Source organism: Marmota monax, unplaced genomic scaffold, assembly GCF_021218885.2.
Source record: "Marmota monax isolate L192 unplaced genomic scaffold, Marmota_monax_Labrador192_F-V1.1 WCK01_AAM20220418_F8-fsc00138, whole genome shotgun sequence".
NCBI classification, from domain to species: Eukaryota; Metazoa; Chordata; class Mammalia; order Rodentia; family Sciuridae; genus Marmota; species Marmota monax.
The window spans coordinates 623706-644166 of record NW_026692763.1 but is presented as its reverse complement, the minus strand read 5'-3'; the positions used below and the strand labels follow the sequence as shown (position 1 = coordinate 644166).

The 20461-nt window shown below is 41.3% G+C and overlaps 2 protein-coding genes and 1 long non-coding RNA gene across 6 annotated transcripts in view; 2 read left to right on the top strand and 1 right to left on the bottom strand.

Annotated features, from left to right (window-relative positions):
* Nucleotides 1-97: 97 nt before the first annotated feature.
* Rskr (ribosomal protein S6 kinase related) lies at nt 98-16347 on the top strand. 3 transcript variants are annotated; one of them, XM_058580034.1, is made up of 11 exons: nt 98-962; nt 1043-1126; nt 1256-1324; nt 1697-1766; nt 1973-2095; nt 2265-2305; nt 2557-2584; nt 2686-2775; nt 2860-2948; nt 3059-3169; nt 16144-16347. In XM_058580034.1, exons 1-11 carry the CDS (start codon nt 771-773, stop codon nt 16219-16221), a joined length of 975 nt encoding a protein of 324 aa, XP_058436017.1. In that variant the 5' UTR covers nt 98-770; the 3' UTR covers nt 16222-16347. The 3 variants fall into 3 exon arrangements, with proteins under 3 accessions (XP_058436017.1, XP_046302771.1, XP_058436016.1); XM_046446815.2 differs by lacking the exon at nt 16144-16347 and adding an exon at nt 3612-6559 and having other exon boundaries at nt 1991-2095; XM_058580033.1 differs by lacking the exon at nt 16144-16347 and adding an exon at nt 3612-6559.
* On the bottom strand, nt 12144-16436 carry LOC124094209 (uncharacterized). The gene is made up of 3 exons (XR_006852160.2): nt 16302-16436; nt 14622-14726; nt 12144-12898 (listed from the first exon to the last, which is right to left on the bottom strand). It is a non-coding gene; the product is annotated as an uncharacterized LOC124094209 (long non-coding RNA).
* Spag5 (sperm associated antigen 5) overlaps nt 16272-20461 on the top strand; it is a 17524-nt gene continuing 13334 nt past the window's right edge. Inside the window, exons 1-5 of one of the 2 annotated variants that reach the window (XM_046446814.2) lie at nt 16272-16400; nt 16508-16616; nt 16910-17035; nt 18610-19676; nt 19781-19958. In XM_046446814.2, the coding sequence (XP_046302770.1) occupies nt 16608-16616; nt 16910-17035; nt 18610-19676; nt 19781-19958 (1380 nt within the window). In that variant the 5' untranslated portion in view covers nt 16272-16400; nt 16508-16607. Of the gene's footprint in view, nt 16401-16507; nt 16659-16909; nt 17036-18609; nt 19677-19780; nt 19959-20461 lie in introns of both variants that reach the window. The other variant, XM_046446812.2, reaches the window with a different exon arrangement.

The window sequence follows — 20461 nt, the reverse complement described above, 5'->3', positions numbered from 1 at the left end:
ATGTGTTCAAACTGTCTGTATCCTTTTCTCCCCACCTACCTGAAACATCCTATAGCTGCCACTCTGAGGGTGGCCTCTTTTCTTCTGTGCCTGAAGATTCTATCACAGATACTTGCCAGTCCTCGTATGACATTGGTCCAAAGCTGATGGGTCTGTGCACATTAGAACAGGCGGGGCTCCTGTTTAATTCAGCATCCAGTGGAGGGATTGCTTATATAACTGGGACAACAGATTTAGTGGAAGGAGAGAGGAGGCAAAGGCTGGGAATGGGAGCGGTGAGCTGTCGGCAGGGGCAACACACCCAGGTGACTGCACCTCACAAGGTAGGCTGTGGGGGCTCTGGCAGCCTATTGAAAGTGAAGGAGGCATGGGCCTCCTGAGGCCCAGGAAGTGCCTAGTTACTAGCATGTCAGTGATACCCATTGTGGGGGTGGGACAGGGAGACTGTGATGTGAAAGCATTGCAGCCCTGTTCTGAGGCACAGGTTGTTTTCCTGGTGCATCATGAAAAAAAATTCCAACGGTTGCTTTACTAGAGGATTTGAATTATGTCCAGGAAATCCAGATCTTCTCACAAAGCAAGGGTAATAGGAATTTTGATTGGTATTCAAAAATGTACCTCTAGTGATTGAGACTTGAGGGGAGTGCCTACTAAGATGTGCAGAAACTGTAATACTTCAGGGCCAGGTTTAGAGTGGCTCCCTTGCTTCTCAGCAGGGTGACAACATCCAGGGCCCCTGGGTCCGAGGCTGGAAGAGCCTCTGGTCAGGTATGGGGACCATCAGGTCAGGTCTGGAAGAACTATGGCAACTACAAGGGCATCAATGCCTACACCAGAAGCCCCTAGAGGCGACCCCACTGCTGGTAGAGAAGCCTTTGTCTGAGTGGCCAGTGCCTCAGTTCATCAGCCTCTTTCTACCAGAGTTTCCCATGAGGCCCATTAGGGGGCAGCAGCAGTTGAAGGTAAGACATCTGAATCCCTGGGAGTGGGTCTCTTTGGGGGAAATCTATAAACCATCTTTCTATTCTCTTTCTCTATATAGATTTTAGGTCTTGTGGCTAAAGGCTCTTTTGGAACTGTCCTGAAGGTGCTAGATTGTGCCCAGAAAGCTGTATTTGCAGTGAAGGTAGGGGCCTGGGTACTCCTTCACATTATTCTCTAGTTCCTGCTTCCCATCTTTGTTCCTGAGAGTTTCAGAGGAATAAACAATTCAATTGCATGATTTTCTATAAGTCATCACTCTTTCCTTTTATAGGTGGTACCCAAGGTGAAAGTCCTACAGAGGGACACCCTGAGGCAGTGCAAAGAGGAGGTCAGCATCCAGGTATGCACAGAGTCCTGGAAGGATGATGGGAAGAACCACAGGAAAGCATCATTCTTGACCAGCTTTTCTAATTTTTCTGGTTCTGTTCTCCCCATCTGCTTGAACCTTAACACCAAAGTAGATCCTAAAAAACGTAGCTAATACCTATTAACACAGTTATTCTAGGTTCTGTGAGGGAAATCTCTCCAGCATGTCCTAGTGTGTTCTTTAGTGTTATGCTGGTTCCAAGATTACCAGGTAGTCCTAATTACTGAGTTCCTCTGAATGCAGAGTTGAAGTAGCTGCTCAATTTCTGCACAACCTGATTTCTTGGCTGACTCTCTCTTCAGTGACACTGTTCTTTTCCTAACTTCCTGATTTCTTTGTCCCTAGAGACAGATCAACCACCCTTTTGTACACAGCTTGGGGGACAGCTGGCAGGGAAAACGGCATCTCTTCATCAGTGAGTGACTGGCCTCTTTCCTCATCCCCTAGGGTCCACCTACCATTGTTACCTATCTCTTTGGGCTTATTTTGCCTTTGCTGTCTTCCCCTTCTCATAGCACTTCTCTATTCCAAAGGGAGAGGGAATAGCAGGTGATATCAGTTTGGATAGGAGGCCTATAATGCCTTGAGCCCTGGCGTTGTAATCCCCCAAACATTGCCTAGATTTCTGGTGCTTTGCAGTGTGTATCTACTGCAGCACTGATCTGTACTCCCTGTGGTCTGCTGTTGGCTGCTTTCCTGAGGCTTCCATTCGTCTCTTTGCGGCTGAGCTGGTCCTTGTGCTGTGTAAGTAAGAAAGGGAAATGGGAAGGGAATAATTAAGTTGATGGGGAGGAGAGAATTGATATTAACTCTGGAAGCCAAAGAATAAGGAGAAAGATAAGGTAGGGGTTACCAGGGAAACTGGAAAGAACAGGAGAACTTCAGTACACACCATGCTTACTGTCATCCACAGGCTATCTCCATGACGTGGGCATCATCCATCGAGACGTGAAGGTAGAGTTAAGTGTTTTTTCACTTACTGATGTGGGGGTTCAATAAGAAGTTCCAACAGGTCTGAGGAGAAAGCAGTTGGAGAGCTGAGAACATTTGATCATGGGGCCCTAGTGGGTGCCAAGGATTTGTGTGATGGCTCTTCCAAATATAGCTTTGAATGCTGAGTAAGGGCACCTTCTTCATTTTGAAGGGTATACATGATAAAAGAGTTGAAGAGGAATAATAATAACTTCTCCTCTGTGATCTTTCAGATGGAGAATATCCTTCTGGATGAAAGAGGTAAGTCTTTTCTTCCCTAGCCCCAAGATGAGAGATACCCTTATCATGGCTGATCAGGGGTGGAACAGAGTGCTGTTGGGTTGCCTTATGTTCTTTCATAGGCCATCTGAAACTGACAGACTTTGGTCTGTCCCGCCACCTGCCCCAGGGAGCCCGAGCCTATACTATCTGTGGCACTCTTCAATACATGGGTGAGAGAGGCTAAAGCTGGTGGGTAAATACTGGACTGGTATATAGCCAAAGGATGTCATGATGGGTATCTTTCAAATCCATAGCCCCAGAGGTCCTGAGTGGTGGGCCTTACAACCATGCTGCTGATTGGTGGTCCCTGGGTGTCTTGCTTTTCTCTCTGGCAACTGGAAAGGTGAGAGATTGGTAGTGGTATTGGGCAGAGAAGAGAACTTTGCCCTGTGGTGGGAAGAAGGAAGACCTTAGGAAATCATGTCTCATTCCCTCCTCCACCTCTTCACTCAGTTCCCAGTGGCTGCAGAGAAAGATCATGTGGCCATGTTGGCAAGTGTGACCCACTGTGACTCTGAAATTCCAGCTTCTCTTAACCAGGAGCTCTCTCTCCTGCTTCATGAGGTAAGGGTTAGCACTGCTTTCCTTATTGACTGTTAAACCATTCAATGCCCTATCATTAAGGTGATATTTCCCATTTCTCTGATTAATACTTTTTGGGGTTTTTGGGGGATTACTTCAACTTAATCTAATTATCTGCCCTCTAACCATACATTCCTGAGTTCCTGGTCCTCCAAATCACCTCACCATCCAGAACAGACAGATCCTTTCAGAGTCTTGACCAGTGCTGCACTCTTCCCATCTGAAAATTCACACATCCTAGCTCCTTTATTTCTACCTTTGCCTCAAATTAGCCTGTTTATCCCCCTTTTACAAATCTTTTACTCTTTAGAGTTCTTTTCCCTGTTCTCCACAGCTCCATGAACTTCATTCTCCCTTTTCATGATCTTTGTTTAGTCTCTTTCCTGTCCCAATTCCTCATCCTTCATACTCTATTTCCCTTTAGCTCCTATGCCAGAACCCCCTCCACCGTCTACGTTATCTACATCACTTCCAGGTCCACCCCTTCTTTAGGGGTGTGACCTTTGACCCAGAGCTCCTACAGAAGCAGCCAGTGGACTTTGTCATGAAGACACAAGATACTCAGCCCAGTCCATTGGAGTCCAAACCCTTCAAGGACTTTGACTGTGATCTGGAGTCCTTCCTGGTCCACTCTGTCCCTGCTTGACCCTGTCTACTATAGATTGGGGCCCAGCTGGGAACCTGAGGATCTCTTCCACTACCAACTCAGTATTACCACTTTGATGATCTAGTTTTGACTTTGTAGCCCCTTACTATTCTATTCTTCTAGGCATTAGTCTAGAGTTCAAATTTTGGGCACTCAGTTCCCCATCATACAACTTACCGGTTCATATAACATCTCAGGTCAGAGTGGTAACTTTTTCCTTTGTTTCACTTCTCCAGTCTGTAGCAAAAGGCTTCCTCTACCTTTCTCTTTCCTTGTTTCTTTGCCATGTTTCCTTTCTTGGGTAATAACAACACTTCATGGACTCCAAAGGTGCTATTTATATGTTTAATAGGCTAGTCAGAAGAAATATGTTTTTCAAAGGCTTAAAAAGTTGGCATCTTAACACCTAAATATGCAGCTAAAAAATAGAGTCTGGGAGTTGGGCATAGTGATGCATGTCTGTAATTCTAGCTACTTGGGAGGATAAGGCAGGAAAAGTTTGAGGCCAGACTTGGCAACTTAATGTCTCAAAATGGAAAAAAAAAAGGCTGGGGATATAGTAGAATGTTCTTGAGTTCAACCCACAATACTGGGGTTAGGGGGAACTAAAACAAAAACTGGGGCTAAAGGTCAGTTGTCAGTAAATCTAATTTTTAAAAATTGGAAAATGAGCTAGGTATGGTGGTGCATGCCTGTAATCACAGAAACTTGGGAAGCTGAGGCAGGAGGATCATAAGTTCAAGGTGAACCTCAGCAACTTAGCAAGACCATGTCTCAAAATAAGAAATAAAAAGGGCTGGGGTTATAGCTCAGTGGTAAAGCACCCCTAGGTTCAATAATTAATACCAAAAAAAGGTGGGGGGAATGAATGCAATAGCCTAAAGTGAAAAAGAAAATAGAAACTAAAACATGGGGGATTAAATGTCTTCTCTAGGGGTAACTGGAATAGCTACCAAAATATTTTCCAAAAGACGAAAAGAAGTAGTGAACTGAACATTTCTCCTAGACAGCTCAAAATGCAGTTTTTTATCGGCAAATCAAGGGATTCAAAGGCATACATCAACCTTAAGATTTAAGGTTAGAGATGTATCTCAAGAACCTTTTCCTTTTGTAAGAAAAATCACCTGGTCCTTGAATTTACAAACAATTCTTTTTTTTTTTTTTTTTTTTTTTTTTGGTGCTGAGGATTGAACCCAGGGCCTTGTGTATGCAAGGCAAGCACTTTACCAACTGAGCTATATCCCCAGCCCTACAATTCTTTTATGACTTTCTTTTTTCATTTTCCTAAACTAACTTCTCAGAAGCTTCATTTTAATTCTGATATTTGAGGGGAAAATTTGCTTTTAGCTGGGCATGATGGTGCACATCTATAATCCCAGCAGCTCTGGAGGCTGAGGCAGGAGGATTATGAATTCAAAACCAGCCTTAGCAACTTAGGGTCTTGCTGAATTCTTGGTGCCTCACTATCTCTAAATAACATATAAAAGGGCTAGGAATATAGCTCAGTGGTGGAGCACCCTTGTGTTCAATCCTTGGAATTACCCACCCCCCCCAAATTTGCTTTTATATAGACCACGTTATATCTTCAATTATATCTGTTCTCTCTTTTCCAATCCAAAGAGTCTGAGAGTATCCTGTATATTTGTGCTTATTATTTCTGTCTCTGTATTAAGCCAGATTTTGCCTGTATATAATTGGCATTTTGTTAGTCTCTGCAGAATTGCTTTTTCTGGATTGTACTTCAGCAGTCCATATGAATCTCTATAAAACTTGAGTCTGTAAAAAGGTGTTAATCATTACAGTTCATAAATTTTCTCTGTGTCTAGTTGTGCTTTTCCTGAATTGCTGTTTGGTTTTTACCTTAAAGATAGTAAATATTCAACTGACTATCTTTTTCTTCTCATGCTAATATTAGACTACTTAAAGCCCAAATTGTGCCCCACCTTCAGCAACCATTTATGTATTTTGCATGTTAGTCACATTCTTGGTTCCAACTTGCTTTTATTTTCCTTATTCTCAGTTTTCTATTCTAATCTTTTTAAAAATTACTGTATTATCTACATTTTTGTAAGCCTTTTTTGGAATAAGATTGGGATATAAATAAATAAAAGAATGTATCCTTTATCCTTTTATCTCATTTTTATAGTTTTATTACTTTTAAAAAGTTGTGATGAGGGCTGGGGATGTGGCTCAGTGGTAGAGCACTTGCCTCACATGTGTGAGACACTGTGTTCAATTCTCAGCATTGCATATAAATAAGGAATAAAATAAAGGTCCATCAACAACCAAAAAAAAAATTGTAATGAACAGAATTATATATTGGATAAAATCCCTAAACATAAAAAAAATGGGAATTAATGGTTTCTAAAATAGCAGTTAAGAGCATTAGCTTAGAATTTATATCTGATGCCTAGATTTATCTGTCTCTGTCTTTTTTGGGGGGTGGGGGTACTGGAGATTGAACTCAGAGGCACCTGACCACTGAGCCATATCCCCAGCCCTATTTTGTATTTTACTGAGAGACAGGGTCTCACTCAGTTCCTTAGTGCCTCGGTTTTTTTGCTGAAGCTGGCTTTGAACTCGAGATCCTCTTGTCTTAGCCTTCTGAGCCACTGGGATTACGGGCATGTGCCATGGTGCCCAGCTATCTCATTGTTTTTAAATAAGTCATTTCAACCCTTCTGGAGCATAGTTTCCTGATAAATAAAATAATCACTGGTTCTTTATTTATCTATTATTATTTTTTTTTTTGGGGGGGGGTGCCAGGGAGGTTTCTTACTCTAACCTAAGGGTCTGGGATATACTCAACAAGCACTCTACCACTGAGCTGCATCCCCAGCCCTAACCACTGGTTCTTAATTGTGGAGGGGTGGGATTCAGATTTCAGTGATGCTTTTTGAAAGGTAGATAGAGAAATTTTATGATACTATATTTCTGGTTCAGTGTTAATGTTAGGTTATCCACCATTATGTGGCATTTCTGGTCACAGCAGCACAATGTGTTAAGATCCTTAGGAAATGTTTAACGTAGTGTCACTAGAATCCTTTTCCTAGGTCAAATTAGATAGCTTAGAGATCATCATCATGTAAGTGTAGTTTGAATTATTTCTTACCAAATAAGGACATTTTTTTGGGTGGCTACATGGTGCAGTGAATAGCACACTGGACTTCCAAATGAGGACATTTTCAACATACTCTTCAGTGGTATACTTCAGCAGTGATTTTCAGGGTATAGTGGAGAAGGTAAAAGAAAAAAAATTAAGTGAAAAGCTGAAAAAACTGGCTGACCTCGAACTTGCAATGCTCCTGCCTCAGCCTCCTAAGTAGCTGGGTTATAGGTATGTGCCACTGCACCTGACTCATATTTTTTTTTTAAAGCTCTTGACAAAAAAAAAAAAACTTTTTGAAAATTCTACTTAAAAGAAGTAACCAGTGAGCTGGGCATGTTGGCACATGGCCTGTATCCCAGCTACATGGGAAGCTGAGGCCCTCAAGTTTGAGGCCACCTCGGCAAATTAGCAAGGCCCTCAGCAACTCAAAAAATAAAAAGAACTGGGGATGTAGCTCAGTGGTGAAGTGCCCTTGGGTTAAATCCCCAGTACCAAAAACAACAACAAAAACAAAACTACATTATTAATTCCTGTTATGGGCTGAATTGTGTCCTCACCAAAATTGTTATGTTGAAGTCCTAACCTCCAGTACCTCATAAAGTGATTTTATTTAAAAATTAGTCTTTAAAGAGGTAATCAAGAACAGATTTGGACATAGAAGGAAGATCATTTGAAGACAGGAAGAAGATGGGTATGTGTAAACCAATGAGAGAAGCCTCCCAACCCTGTTGGCACCTTGATCTCAGATTTATAGCTTCCGGAATTATGAGAAAATAAATTTTTGTTGTTTAAGCCATCCTGTAGATAGAACTTTGTTAAGGCAGCCCTAGCAAACTAATACAATTCTTATGAAGAATTTTAAAAGATTAATCAGGAATGATTATTTTGTTTACAAAAGGGCTACTTTTCCCCCTATAGGTTGGTTTTGCTTATATTCTTTTTTTAGTTGTAGATGAACACAATACCTTTTGTTTATTTATTTTATGTGGTGCTGAAGATCGAACCTAGTGCCTCACACGTGCAAGGTAAGCACTCTACCACTGAGCCACAACCCCAGCCTGCTTATATTCTGAGAATATGTTTCAGATTTTATTGGCCTCTCCATGAGTTTTGCTGGTATACAGAGTCCTATTGATTAGCAACTGTCACACTGCCTGCCTTGTTCAGTATACCATTATACAATAGCAGGTGTCACCGTCTATCCTAGCTGGCAACCCAATGCTGGGTTCACAAAATCTGACTATTCCAATAACTCAAAAAAAAAATGACAAAGAAAGCATGCAACCACAGAGAGTTACCTTTTCAATATTCCTGAGACAGCTCCGTGTCCTTAAGAGTCCGTGGAAAGAGAGAGAGCCACCAAAATTCTTTATTCTTAAATAAGGAACACACAAAGGGAGGTTCCATGGAGCATTCTATCTCCAAAAGGGCAAAAGGGTAGGATTACAAAGGAACAGGTGAGTGTAACTCAACCACCACAGGTGATGCCTGTATCTGGAGCCACACCTTGCTATCTGAGCTGGGATAATACCCAAGTCACTATAAAATGTAGTAATTGGTCAGAGCCCCAGGGCATCAGGACTTGAAGGCGTGTTCATCCAAGGCAGCTCCTGACAAGCAGGGATAACAATTCCATAGTTTATCATTTGATTCTGCTCAAAAATGTCTAGTGGATATTTACAGGGTAGTTGATTTGGATTACATAGTTAGATTTTTATAAAATAAAAAATTTCTAGTCCTAAAATTTAAAAATTATAAATTTTAAAATAGTTGAAACCCTATCTCATATTGTGCTATATACTTAATTCTAAATATTTAAATGTAATCATGAAAACATTAAAAATCTTAGAACAGGAGGCTGGGCTTGTAGCTCAGTGGTAGAGTGCTTTCCCTGAATGTGGAAGGCACTGGGTTCGAGCCTCAGCACCACATAAAAATAAAATAAAGGCATTGTATCCATCTACAAATGGAAAAAAAAAAAATCTTAGAACAGGGACTGGGACTGTAAGTAGTAAGGTGCTTGCCTAGCACGTATGAGGCACTAGGTTTGATTCTCAGCACCACATAAATAAATAAATAAATAAATAAATAAATAAATAAATAAATAAATAAATAAAATAAAGGTATTCTGTCCATCTACAACTAAAATATAAAAATAATTATCCCAACTTATTAAAAAATAACATTAAAAAATAAAGGTATTGGGGCTGGGATTGTGGCTCATGTGGTAGAGTGCTTGCCTCTAGCATGTGTGAGGTACTAGGTTCGATCCTCAGCACCACATAAAAATAAAATAAAGATATTGTATCCACCTAAGACTGACTAAATAAATAAATATTTTTTTAGAAAGGTATTGTGTCGGGCTGGGGATGTGGCTCAAGCGGTAGCGTTCTCGCCTGGCATGCGTGCGGCCCGGGTTCGATCCTCAGCGCCACATACAAACAAAGATGTTGTGTCCGCCAAATACTAAAAAAAAAATATTAAAAAATCTCAACCACATAAAAACTATAGCTAGCTGAGAGTGGCAGGGCATGCCTGTAATCCCAAGGGCTCAGGAGGCTGAGGTAGGACTGAAAGTTCAGTGCCAGCCTCAGAAATTTAATGAGGCTAAGCCACTTAGTAGACCTTGTCTCTAAATAAAAAAAAGAGCTGGGGATGTGGCTCAGTGGTTAAGTGCCCATAGGTTCAATCACCAGTAACGCCACCTCCCCCCCAAAAAAAACATACTATAGCTAAAGATATTATTAATCAAATCAGTGGACAAAAAATATATTTAAAAAAAAGTGTCAGGAGTGGTGGCACATATGACTTGGTAGGCTTAGGCAGGAAGATCTGAAGTTCCACACCAGCCTCAGCAATTTAGTGAGGCCCCAATCAACTTAGTAAGACCCTGTCTCAAAAAAAAAAAAAAAAAAAAAATGCGGGTGGGTAGGTAGGGCTGAAGATGTAGTTCAGTGGTAAAAATGTAGTTCTGGGTTCAATCCCCAGTATCCCCCTCAGAATTCTTACAAACTAGAACTTTTTAAAAATATTTTTTAGTTTTAGGCAGATACAATATCTTTAGTCTACATTTATGTGGTGCTGAGGAACGAACCCAGTGCCTCTGCATGCTAGGTGAGCACTCTACCACTGAGCCACGACCCCAGCCCCAAACTAGAATTTTTTTCAAAATAAGCATAAGGAATATGAACTTATAAAATAATTAGACCTATATTAGTTGGTTAGGCAGGATTTTTGCAGGAAAATCACAAGTTTGAGGCCGACAGGAGCAATTTATCAAGACCCCCCTCTCAACAATAAAATTTAAAAAAGGGCTGGGGATATCAGTGGTAAAGTGCTCCTGGTTCAATCCCCAGTACCCGCCCCCAAATTCCATTTTTTTTAGTTAATTATTTTTTATTTGTTCTAATTAGTTACCAAATTCCATTTTTGTACAAGACTTAATGATGTCTCCCCCTCCCATGTATGTATGTGTGTGTGTTTTATTTTTATGTGGGACAGTTAGGAAGAGGTAAGAAAGAAAGGTAAGGGAAAGAACCTGGAAGGGATTGAGGTATAATGCAAGTGGGAAAAAGAAGGGGAAAGAAAGAAAAGCATTAGTTCTCAATCTCAGACAATGCATCAGCTAATTTTTGGAAAAAATAAAATCTGTATGTATGTGTAAACAAACTGTTATATATGTATGTGTGTATGCATATACTTTATAATGGTGTACATATAGTTGGGTCCCTTAAGAGGACAGAATGGATGGGAGAGTCTGCCTTTACCATATCTTTGCATTTTATTGTTTCACTTGCTAGAACAATATAGCATTTGTTGAAAACCATCAAATTTTAAAGTTATGTAAAACAATATAATCTAATTTTGTTTATATCCTGGTCTTTCCAAATTGCTTGGAAGCACCATATGCCTGTAGCTGTCCTCCTGACATCTGACATGCCAACTGCAACAAGGAGTAAAAAGTTTCCAGTTAACTCATTTTTATAATACAAGCTTTTATTCCTGGCATTTGGAGTTCTCTGCCTTGGTTTTCCTGTCACTTCCCAACCTTGTTTTTTGTTTTTGCTTGATCCCCTGCACCAGTACTGTGAATTGAACCACCCAGGGCCTTTAAGATATTAGGTAAGAACTCTACCACTGAGCTACCTTCCCAGCCCTTTTTAAAATTTTGAAATTGGATCTCATTAAATTGTCCAGGCTGGCCTTGAACTTGTGATTCTCTTGCCTTCTAAATAGCTGGGATTATACTTCTGTGCCACCCTATCTAGCAAAAGAGAAAAGGGGACTGGCCAGTGTGGTGGCATACACCTGTAATCCCAGCAGCTGGGGAGGCTGAGACAGGAGGATCATGAGTTCAAAGACAGCCTCAGCAACTTATCGAGGTACTAAGCAACTCAGTGAGACCCTGTCTCTAAATAAAATGCAAAATGGGTGGCTGGGGAGATAGCTCAGTTGGTAGAGTGCTTGCCTCTTGCATAACGCCTTGAGTTCAATCCCCAGCACCACCAAAAAAAACGGAAAATGTTCTCTGAACTTGGGAGCCTCATGCAAGTGCTCTACCACATACCTACAATCCCAGCCCTGTTGAGTCTTTGATTGACCACAAATACTACTTCGGATTCCCTCTCTTGAGTTTCAGACAATCCCAAATTCAAGATGGGCTCCTCAAGGGTAGGGATTGGCAGAGTGCAAGCTTAGCCCTGGGGGTGGTGGGGAGATTTGTCCTTTTTTTTTTTTTTTTTTTTTTGCAGTGTTAAGGATGGAACCCAAGATTGTCCATTTATTTAGTTTTCCCCCTGGTTTTCATTTAAGCAGTGATCATTTCTAGTGCCTGCAAGCTGTACCATTATGTTTCTAGACCAACACTATCCAATAGAAATATAATGCAAACATCCTGGCATGGTGGTGCATGCCTGTAATTCCTAGCAACTGGGGAGGCAGAGGTGGGAGGATCAAAAGTTTGAGGTTAGTCTTGGCAACTTAAGGAGACTGAGTTTCAAATAAAAAGGGTGTGGGGGCTGGGGGTATAGCTCAGTGGTAGGGTGTCCCTGACTCTATCCCAGGTACTGGGAAAAAAAAAAAAAAAAAATATATATATATATATATATATTGCAAGCCACAGAAGTAATTTTGCCAGCCAACTCAAAAAAGTAAAAAAGGTAAAATTAATTTTGCTTTTATTTAACCCAAAATATCTAAAATAATTTCAACATGTAATTAATATTTTAAAATAAGATTTTACATTATTGGGGCTGGGGTTGTGGCTCAGCGGTAGAGCACTTGCCTACATGTGTGAGGCATTGAGTTCAATCCTCAGGACCACATATAAATAAAGAAAATAAAAGTCCATCAACAACTAAAAAATATTTAAAAAGAAAAAATTTTACATTCTTTTTTTTTCCTGCAAAGTTTGAAATCCAGTGTACATTTTAAACTTATAATACATCCCAGTGTTGGACTAGACATTTGAAGAACTCAGTGTCATATGGCCAGGACTCAAGGTATGGGATAATAGTTGTAGTGGAGCCCATCCCCTGAGGCTTGTGGATTAGTTTTTCCTCTTTGTATTGCTGCTTTTCCCAGTTCACTAAGACTTCCAGAGTCCTGGGTTGGAGGATATAGCTCAGTAGAGTGCTTGCCCAGTAGGTTGGAGGCTGCTCTGGATTCCATCCCCAGCAATACACCCACACACAAATTGTCAGAGTGTTTTAAAAAGGGGGGGGGGGGTTCATTGGCATTAAAAACAAACACACAGACTCACAGATGCAGTTAACTGATCCTTGGCAAAAGTGCCAAAATACACATTGGAGAAAAGACATTATTTTAAACAAATAGTGCTGGGAAAACTGGATATCCATATGTAGAAGAATGAGATTAGATCTTTATGTCTTGCCCGGAACAAAAATCAACTCAAAATAGATCAAAGATCTAGGAATGACCAGAAACTATGCAACTCCTGGGAAAAAAAAAAAAAATGCAGGATCAACACTCCAGCATATAGGCACAGAAAATATCTTTCCCAATAAAACCCCTAAAGCTCAGGAAATAATACCAAGAGTTAATAAATGGGAGGGCATCAAATTAAAAAGCTTCTGCACAGCAAAGGAAACAAGAATGTGGAGAAAGAATGGGAGAAAAGCTTTGCTAGCTACTCTTCTGACAGAGGATTAGAGTCTGGGATATACAAAGAACTTAAAAGACTCAACATCAAAATAAATAGATAGCCCAATGAATAAATGGGCAGATGAATTAAACAGACATTTCTCAAAAGAATAACTATAAATCTATGCATTGCCCAGGCTCGCCTCCAACAAATATATGAAAAAAAAAAAATGTTCAACATCATTAGCAATTGGGGAAATTCAAATCATCACCATAGAGAAATTTTCTCTCACTCCATTCAGAATGGTAGCTGTTTTAGTCAGGTTTTTATTTTATTTATTTGCCAACCAAAAAAAAAAAAAAAAACACCTGACAAGAACAATTAGAGGATAGAGGGAGGGAGAGAGAGGAGGAGAGACAGAAAGAGGGAAAGGAGGGGAAGGAGGTGGGAGGAGAGAGGGGGAGAGAGTGAGAAAGAGAGAAGACAGAGAAAAAGAGGGAGGTCTCTACTCCCTAACAAAACATAAACCCCAAAGGCATGCCCCAAGGACCCACTTTCTTCAGCCATACCCTACCTGCTCCCAGTTATCACTCAATTAATCCATATCAAGGATTAATTCACTGATTGGGTTAAGGCTCTCATAACCCAATCATTTCACCTCTAAACCTTTCATTGTCTCACACTGGAACTTTTGGGAGACACCACATATCTAACAATGAAAGTAGCCATCAAGAATACAAACAATAATAAAAGTAATAAATACTAGAGAGGATGTGAAGAAAAAGGAACACTTTTACACTATCAGTGGGATTTTAAGTAAGTACAACCATGGAAATCAGTATGGAGATTCCTCAAAAGACTAGGAATGGAATCACCAAATGACCCAACTATACCTCTCTTTGGTATTTATCCTGAAGAATTAGTCATCCTACTATAGTGATACATTCATACTCATGTCTATAGCAGCACAATTCACAATCTCCAAAGAATGGAACCAGCCTAGCTTTCCATCAACAGATGAATGGATAAAGAAGTGGTATAAATACATAAGGGAGGGTTGGGGTTGTGGCTAAGTGGGGAGCACTTGCCTGGCATGTGTGAGGCATTGGGTTTGATTTTCAGCACCACATATAAATAAATAAAATAAAGGTCCATTTACAACTAAAAAATTTAAAAAAAAATAAAAATACACAATGGAGTTTCATTCAGTCATAAAGAAAAATGAAATTATGTCATTTGAGGAAAATACCTCAAATGCAAAAGGTCAAGCGCTATATGTTCTCTCTTGTATGTGGAAACTAGAGAGTAAAAAGGAAAAGAAAGAGGGGGATGACCTCATGAAAATCAAAGGGAGATTAGTAGAGTAGAAGAATGGGGGTGGGTGGAATTGAGGAAAAGGGAAAATATTGGGGAGGAATATTGGCCAAATTATATTATTGTGTGTATGTATGAATATGTAACAACAAATCCAACTACTATATACAACTATAATGCACCAATAAAAATGTTGAAAAATATTCAAAAGTTAAAAAGGTTCAAAGAAACACTATCATCAAGGATTAACTTGAATACTTACTTTTCAGGCATAGTGGAGCTGTCTATAGTCTGGGCTATTTGGAAGCTGAGGGAAGAGGATCACTTGAATTCAATTTGAGGCGAGCTTGGGCAATGTAGTAAAACTCTGTCTCAAAACAAACAAGAAGAATGCCATCCTCAATGGGCAGATTTACCATAAAGAGGGATTCCAGAGACAGTAGTAGATTAGAGTAGTTGGAAGTGTGGATTGGAAAACTGGCCCTGCTATTAACTGTGGAATACTGGACAAATTACATTCTCTGACTGATTTCCTTCATCTATAAAATGAGGATATTTGTGTGTGTGTGTATACCAGGGATTGGCCACATCCCCAGACCTTTTTTTTTTTTTTTTTTGGAGAAGTTTATTCCTAATTAAATTATTTTGTGGCACTGCAATTGCAGATATCTTTCATTCTTTTTTTTCTATTTTTTTAAAATGTTAATTTGTTACGTATGACAACAGAATGCATTACAATTCACGTTACACATATAGAGCACAATTTTTCATTTCTGGTTGTACACAAAGTAGAGTCACACTATTCGTGTCTTCATACATGTACTTAGGGTAATGATGTCCGTTTCATTCCCCCATCTTTCCTACCTCCATGCCCCCTCCCTTCCCTTTTACTCTTTGCCCTATCTAGAGTTCATCTAATCCTCATGTGCCCCACCCACCACCACATTATGAATCAGCAACCTTAAATCAGAGAAAACATTTGGCATTTGGTTTTTTGGGATTGGCTAACTTCACTTAGCATTATATTCTCCAAATCCATCCATTTACCTGCCATGATTTTATTCTCTTTTATTGCTGAATAATATTCCATCGCACACGCGCGCGCGCGTGTGCGTGTGTGTGTGTGTGTGTGTGTGTGTGTGTATATTTTCTTTATCCATTCCTCTATTGAAGGGCATCTAGGTTGGTTCCACAGTTTAGCTATTGTGAATTGTGCTGCTATAAACATTGATGTGGCTGTGTTCCTGTAGTATGCTGTTTTCAAATCTCTCACCAAAAAACAAACAAAAAAAAAAAAAACACCTTGGGAATCAACTTAAAAAGAGGTGAAAGACCTCTACAACAAAAACTACAGAATGCTAAAGAAAGAAGACCTTAGAAGATAGAAAGATCTCCCTGTTCTTGGATAGGCAGAATTAATATTGTCAAAATGGCCATACTACCAAAAGCACTACACAGACTTAAAGCAATCCCAACCAAAATCCCAATGACATCCCCAGTCCTTTTTATTTTTTATTTAGGCCTTTTCAACTTTCCCTTTTAGCCCTGTATGGCAGGCGCACACTTGTAACCCCAGTGAGGCGGGAGGCTCAGGCGGGAGAATCGCAAGATCAAAGCGAGCCTCAGCAATTTAGTGAAGCCCTAAGCAATTTGATGAGATCCTATCTCAAAATAAAAACATAAAAAGGGCTGCGGATGTGGCTCAGTGGTTAAATGCACCTAGATTCAATCCCTGGTACCAAAACAAACAGAAACAATAAAACATAATCGATTTTCACTTCCAGGGTCCCAGGCCCGCTCAGTCAGAAGAGGCTGAAAGTAACCAAGAGGTCAGGAAGGAAACACCAGGAGAGACTTGTTAAGGCCTGGGTATACAGACAACTTTTCAATTAGGGCGCTCCGCTGAAAGCAGCACGGTCGGACTTCTAGACCCTCCAGCTACCTGGGGTGTCTCCCCCGACTTGAGGACATCAAGACTCCAAGACCCATCGTAGATCTGATGCAGGTCCTCCCTGCAGCCGGCATCTGCGGCCGAGAGTAGGTCAGAAATTAACTGCAGGGCGGGAGGGGGTCGTGGTCAACACTGGCTCCGCCCACCGGGCTCGAGCCCGGAGCTGACCCGTATCCTGACGCACTGCGGCTCCGCAGCCAATCCGGAAGCACCGAGCAGGTTCAAATAAAGACGGCGGGTGAATATGGCGGACTCGACTTGGTCTGGGAGGTGATCGTCCCGCTTTCAGTTTTGAAGATGTGGCGGGTAAAAAAGTTAAACATCAGCCTGTCGCCCTCGCCCCAGCTGGTGAGCGGGAGAGCTCCCACGGAGAAAGAACTGTGTGCGGAATACTGGGGCGGGGGCGCTGGCGGTGCTGAGGGTCCTGGAAAGCTGGATGGAGCTGGGGCTGGGGAGTGTTTGGAGTCTTTGTCGCTTTGCCTCTTCAGCAAGACTGGGATTGGAAACCCGCTCTTCTTAGTACCTGAAAGCTTCTTGGGGAGGGAGAAAGAGCGGGCTGGCGGAGCCCAATCTTAACCCAAACTCTCTTTCTTTCTTAGGGAAAACCAGCTATGAGAACTCCTCTCCGAGAACTTATCCTGCAGCCTGGTGCTCTTACCAGTTCAGGAAAAGGGCCCCCTATGTGCTCCTCGCTGACCCCATCACTGTGCAAGCTGGGGCTGCAGGTGAGGTTCGCCTGGACAGCTTTTCGACTGGGCTGCTTGCCCAGGCCCAGAGCTCAGAGGAACAGAGGGCCAGGACTGGAACATAATTAATAACGATAATGAAGTCTTCCACCTCAGTGATTTCCATTTACAGCTATTCAGGCCGACAGAGAGGTGCCCTAGGGTGGTTAAAGGAAATCCATTGAGAACCCGAACCTCTATTTTAGCTGTTTTTATTATCTCCTCCCCCCACCCTCGACCTTTCTCAAACTACTGAAAAATACTATCATTCTGATTAGTGGTGGTCTCTAACATGGGCTCCCTTATGGAGAGGCCTGTCTGATGCAAGAGTTAAGCAGTCAGTATCCATTCACTTTAGCAGGTAGTTACAACTCCCCTGGTATCAAGTTATACCACTGGAAGGCTGGATATTTGCTCACCTTAAACTATTCCCTTGCAGAATTGCCCTGAGTTGTACTTTTGTAAAAGGTCTTTAGAAAAGTAGCCATATGCAACCTGCTTTTCAGTTGCTGTAATAATTTGTCAATGAAAGAGACTGACCCTTCCATAAGGTTCCTGGAAGAAACTTTTTAGAACTTACTGCCTAGAAAAATTGTCTTCCTAAAGAAATTGCTATCCTTTTCTCTTTCTGATAATGAAAACTATTAAGTTTATCATATTTTCCATCTAGCTCTGGTTTCTAAAAAGCTCAAAGTCAAATTTGTTAATCAGTTACGGCTACTGTTACTCCTGAAATATGAAAATTTGCTCCCCTCCTACTAGGAATTGAACCCAGAGGCTCTTTTCCAGTAAGCTTCATCCCTAGTCCTTTTTATTTTTTATTTTGAGACAGAGTCTTGCTAAGTTGCCGAAGCTGGCCTTGAATTTATGATCCTCCTGCCTCAGCCTCCCAAGTCATTGGGATTACACATATGTGCCACAGCACCTGACTCCTCTTTCTTTCTTTTTTTAAATATATATTTTTTTAGTTGTCAATGGACCTTTATTTTATTTATTTATATGTGGTGCTGAGAATGAAACCCAGTGTGTCACACATACTAGGCTCTGCCACTGAGCCACAATCCTCCTGTTTCTTTTTTGAACATGATTTTGTTCCTTCTTTTCTTTTAGTGCTGGGGATTGAACGCATGGCCTTGTGCATGCTAGGGAAATGATCTACCACTGAGCTATACCCTGTCCCTATTTCATTAATTTTATCTATCTATCTGTACCAACTCTAGATTCTGATAGAGCTTGAGCCTACTTTAGGAAGGAGACAATAGAAGTGGGCTGGAGTTAGAAATAGAGAGAGGCAAGGTCACATTCAATCTAGTGTCTCCCCATGACATGGATAGATATTGTCAGCCTGTTTATACTTTAGGCTGATTCACCTGAAAGGACCCAATTGGTTTCCTAGCTTTTCTTTCCCTGCTGTTTAGTTGAATAGTAAGGAGCAAGAATTAGCCAAATTCTTACCTAAGCAGAGGTAAGAACTCTTTTCTTTTGTTGAGTTCAGATAGTATCCTGCATCCATAATTGTAATGTTGGGAACTGAATTAACTGCCTTAACCAACTACTTTTGTTTCCTTTGGCAGGAAGGCAGCAACAACTCATCTTCGTTGGATTTTGTTAAAGCCAGCAAGACAGATTCCTCTCCCTCAAAGTGGCTAGAAACTTGTCAGCATGCATCAGATGAACAACCCCTAGATCTGACTCTCCAAACCATTTCTACTCCCAAAACATCTGAGGAAGCAGTAGACCCAATGAATGACTATGTGGTTAAATCCATGGTCCTTGAAGCCTCTCCAGTGGGGCAGCAGCAAGACATTACACTTGAGGATCATTCAGATACCATGGCAGAGACAAACAGCAGCTATCTAAATGAGTCTTTGAAGCCAAGAGATCTGATAAAGGAGACAGCATCCTGCATGGAAGACACCTTTACTGAAGTTGTTGCTGATATGCTTGAGAAACCTACATTGCAGGATTCTCCATCTCTTCTCTTGGAATATCCACCAAATCCTTGTTCTGAGCAACAGCTACACTGCTCCAAGGAAAGCCTGAGGAACAATAGGACTGAAGCTGTTTCTGAGGACTTGGTGTCTTCTGAAAGTAATGTCTTCTTGCCTCCCTCCACATTCAGGCTTTCCCGTTCAACTGCACTGGCAGCAGATTACCCCAACAATCACGTGTATGCAGGAGAGGAAAGTGTAGAGCATAGAGGTATAAAGGAAAGAGAAATGAGCTTTTCCATACTTCCTGAGGAGGTTGAATTGGAAGATCAAGCACTTGTCTCAAATGTAGAAGATGTTCCATCCACGTGCCTAACGCCAAATCTAATGGAAATGGAGTCCCAGGCAGCTCCAGGCCCAGCAGTAGGAGATGCTGGTGAGATTCTTAGTTCTGATACAGAGACTTGGATGTCCCCGTTGGCTTGGCTAGAAAAAGGTGTAAATACCTCAGTCATGTTAGAAAATCTCCGACAAAGCTTATCACTTCCCTCTGTGCTTCAGGATGCTGCCATTGGCACTACGCCTTTCTCTACTTGCTCGGTGGGGACTTGGTTTAGTCCTCCAGCACAAGGAAACAGTATAAACACATCCCAGACAGGCTTGCTGGACACCAAGGATAGTACTTTGGAGACAAAGCCCCTCCTGTTGGGGTAAGTGTCCCCTCTATCCTTGTGCCTCTGGAGCTCCATTCCCCTCTACCTGCCTCTCACACCCCTCCCTTTATTTTCCTCATGTTCTTTTCTTCCTACTGCAGCTGTAATCCTCCAGATCTGACTGCCTTGTCTAGACGGGACCTGGAAGATAACCTGCTGAGCTCTCTTATCATTCTGGAGATTCTTTCTAGACAGCTGCAGGACTGGAAAAGCCAGATGGCTGTCCCTCATCCAGAAACTCGGGGCAGTAGCACACAGACCGATGCCTCTCTTAGTGGGGTAAGAAGCTTTCTCCTAAAGCTTTTTTTTTTTTTTTTTTTTTAAGAGAGAGAGAGAGAGAGAGAGAATTTTAATATTTATTTTTTAGTTTTCGGCGGACACAACATCTTTGTTTGTATGTGGTGCTGAGGATTGAACCTGGGCCGCACGCATGCGAGCTGAGCCCGCTACCGCTTGAGCCACCTCCCCAGCCCTCTCCTAAAGCTTGAAATGTTCTAGTGGGCCCTCTTCCTCAGAATTTAAGCTGATAAGCTGCCAGAGGGCAAAGGGGACTTCTTAATCACATGCTTATTCTAGTATATATGTAAAAGCTGAAAATCTAGAAAAATCTTATCAATCAAAGCAGTGGGTACTCAGTGTACTCCGGGGTACATCAAGACTTTGCAAGGGAATGCAAACAAGGAAAGTTTGAAAGAAATCAACTTCTAGATCTTCATGGTCCAAAAGTATTCTTTTTTTTTTTAATATTTATTTTTTAGCTATAGGTGACACATATCTTTATT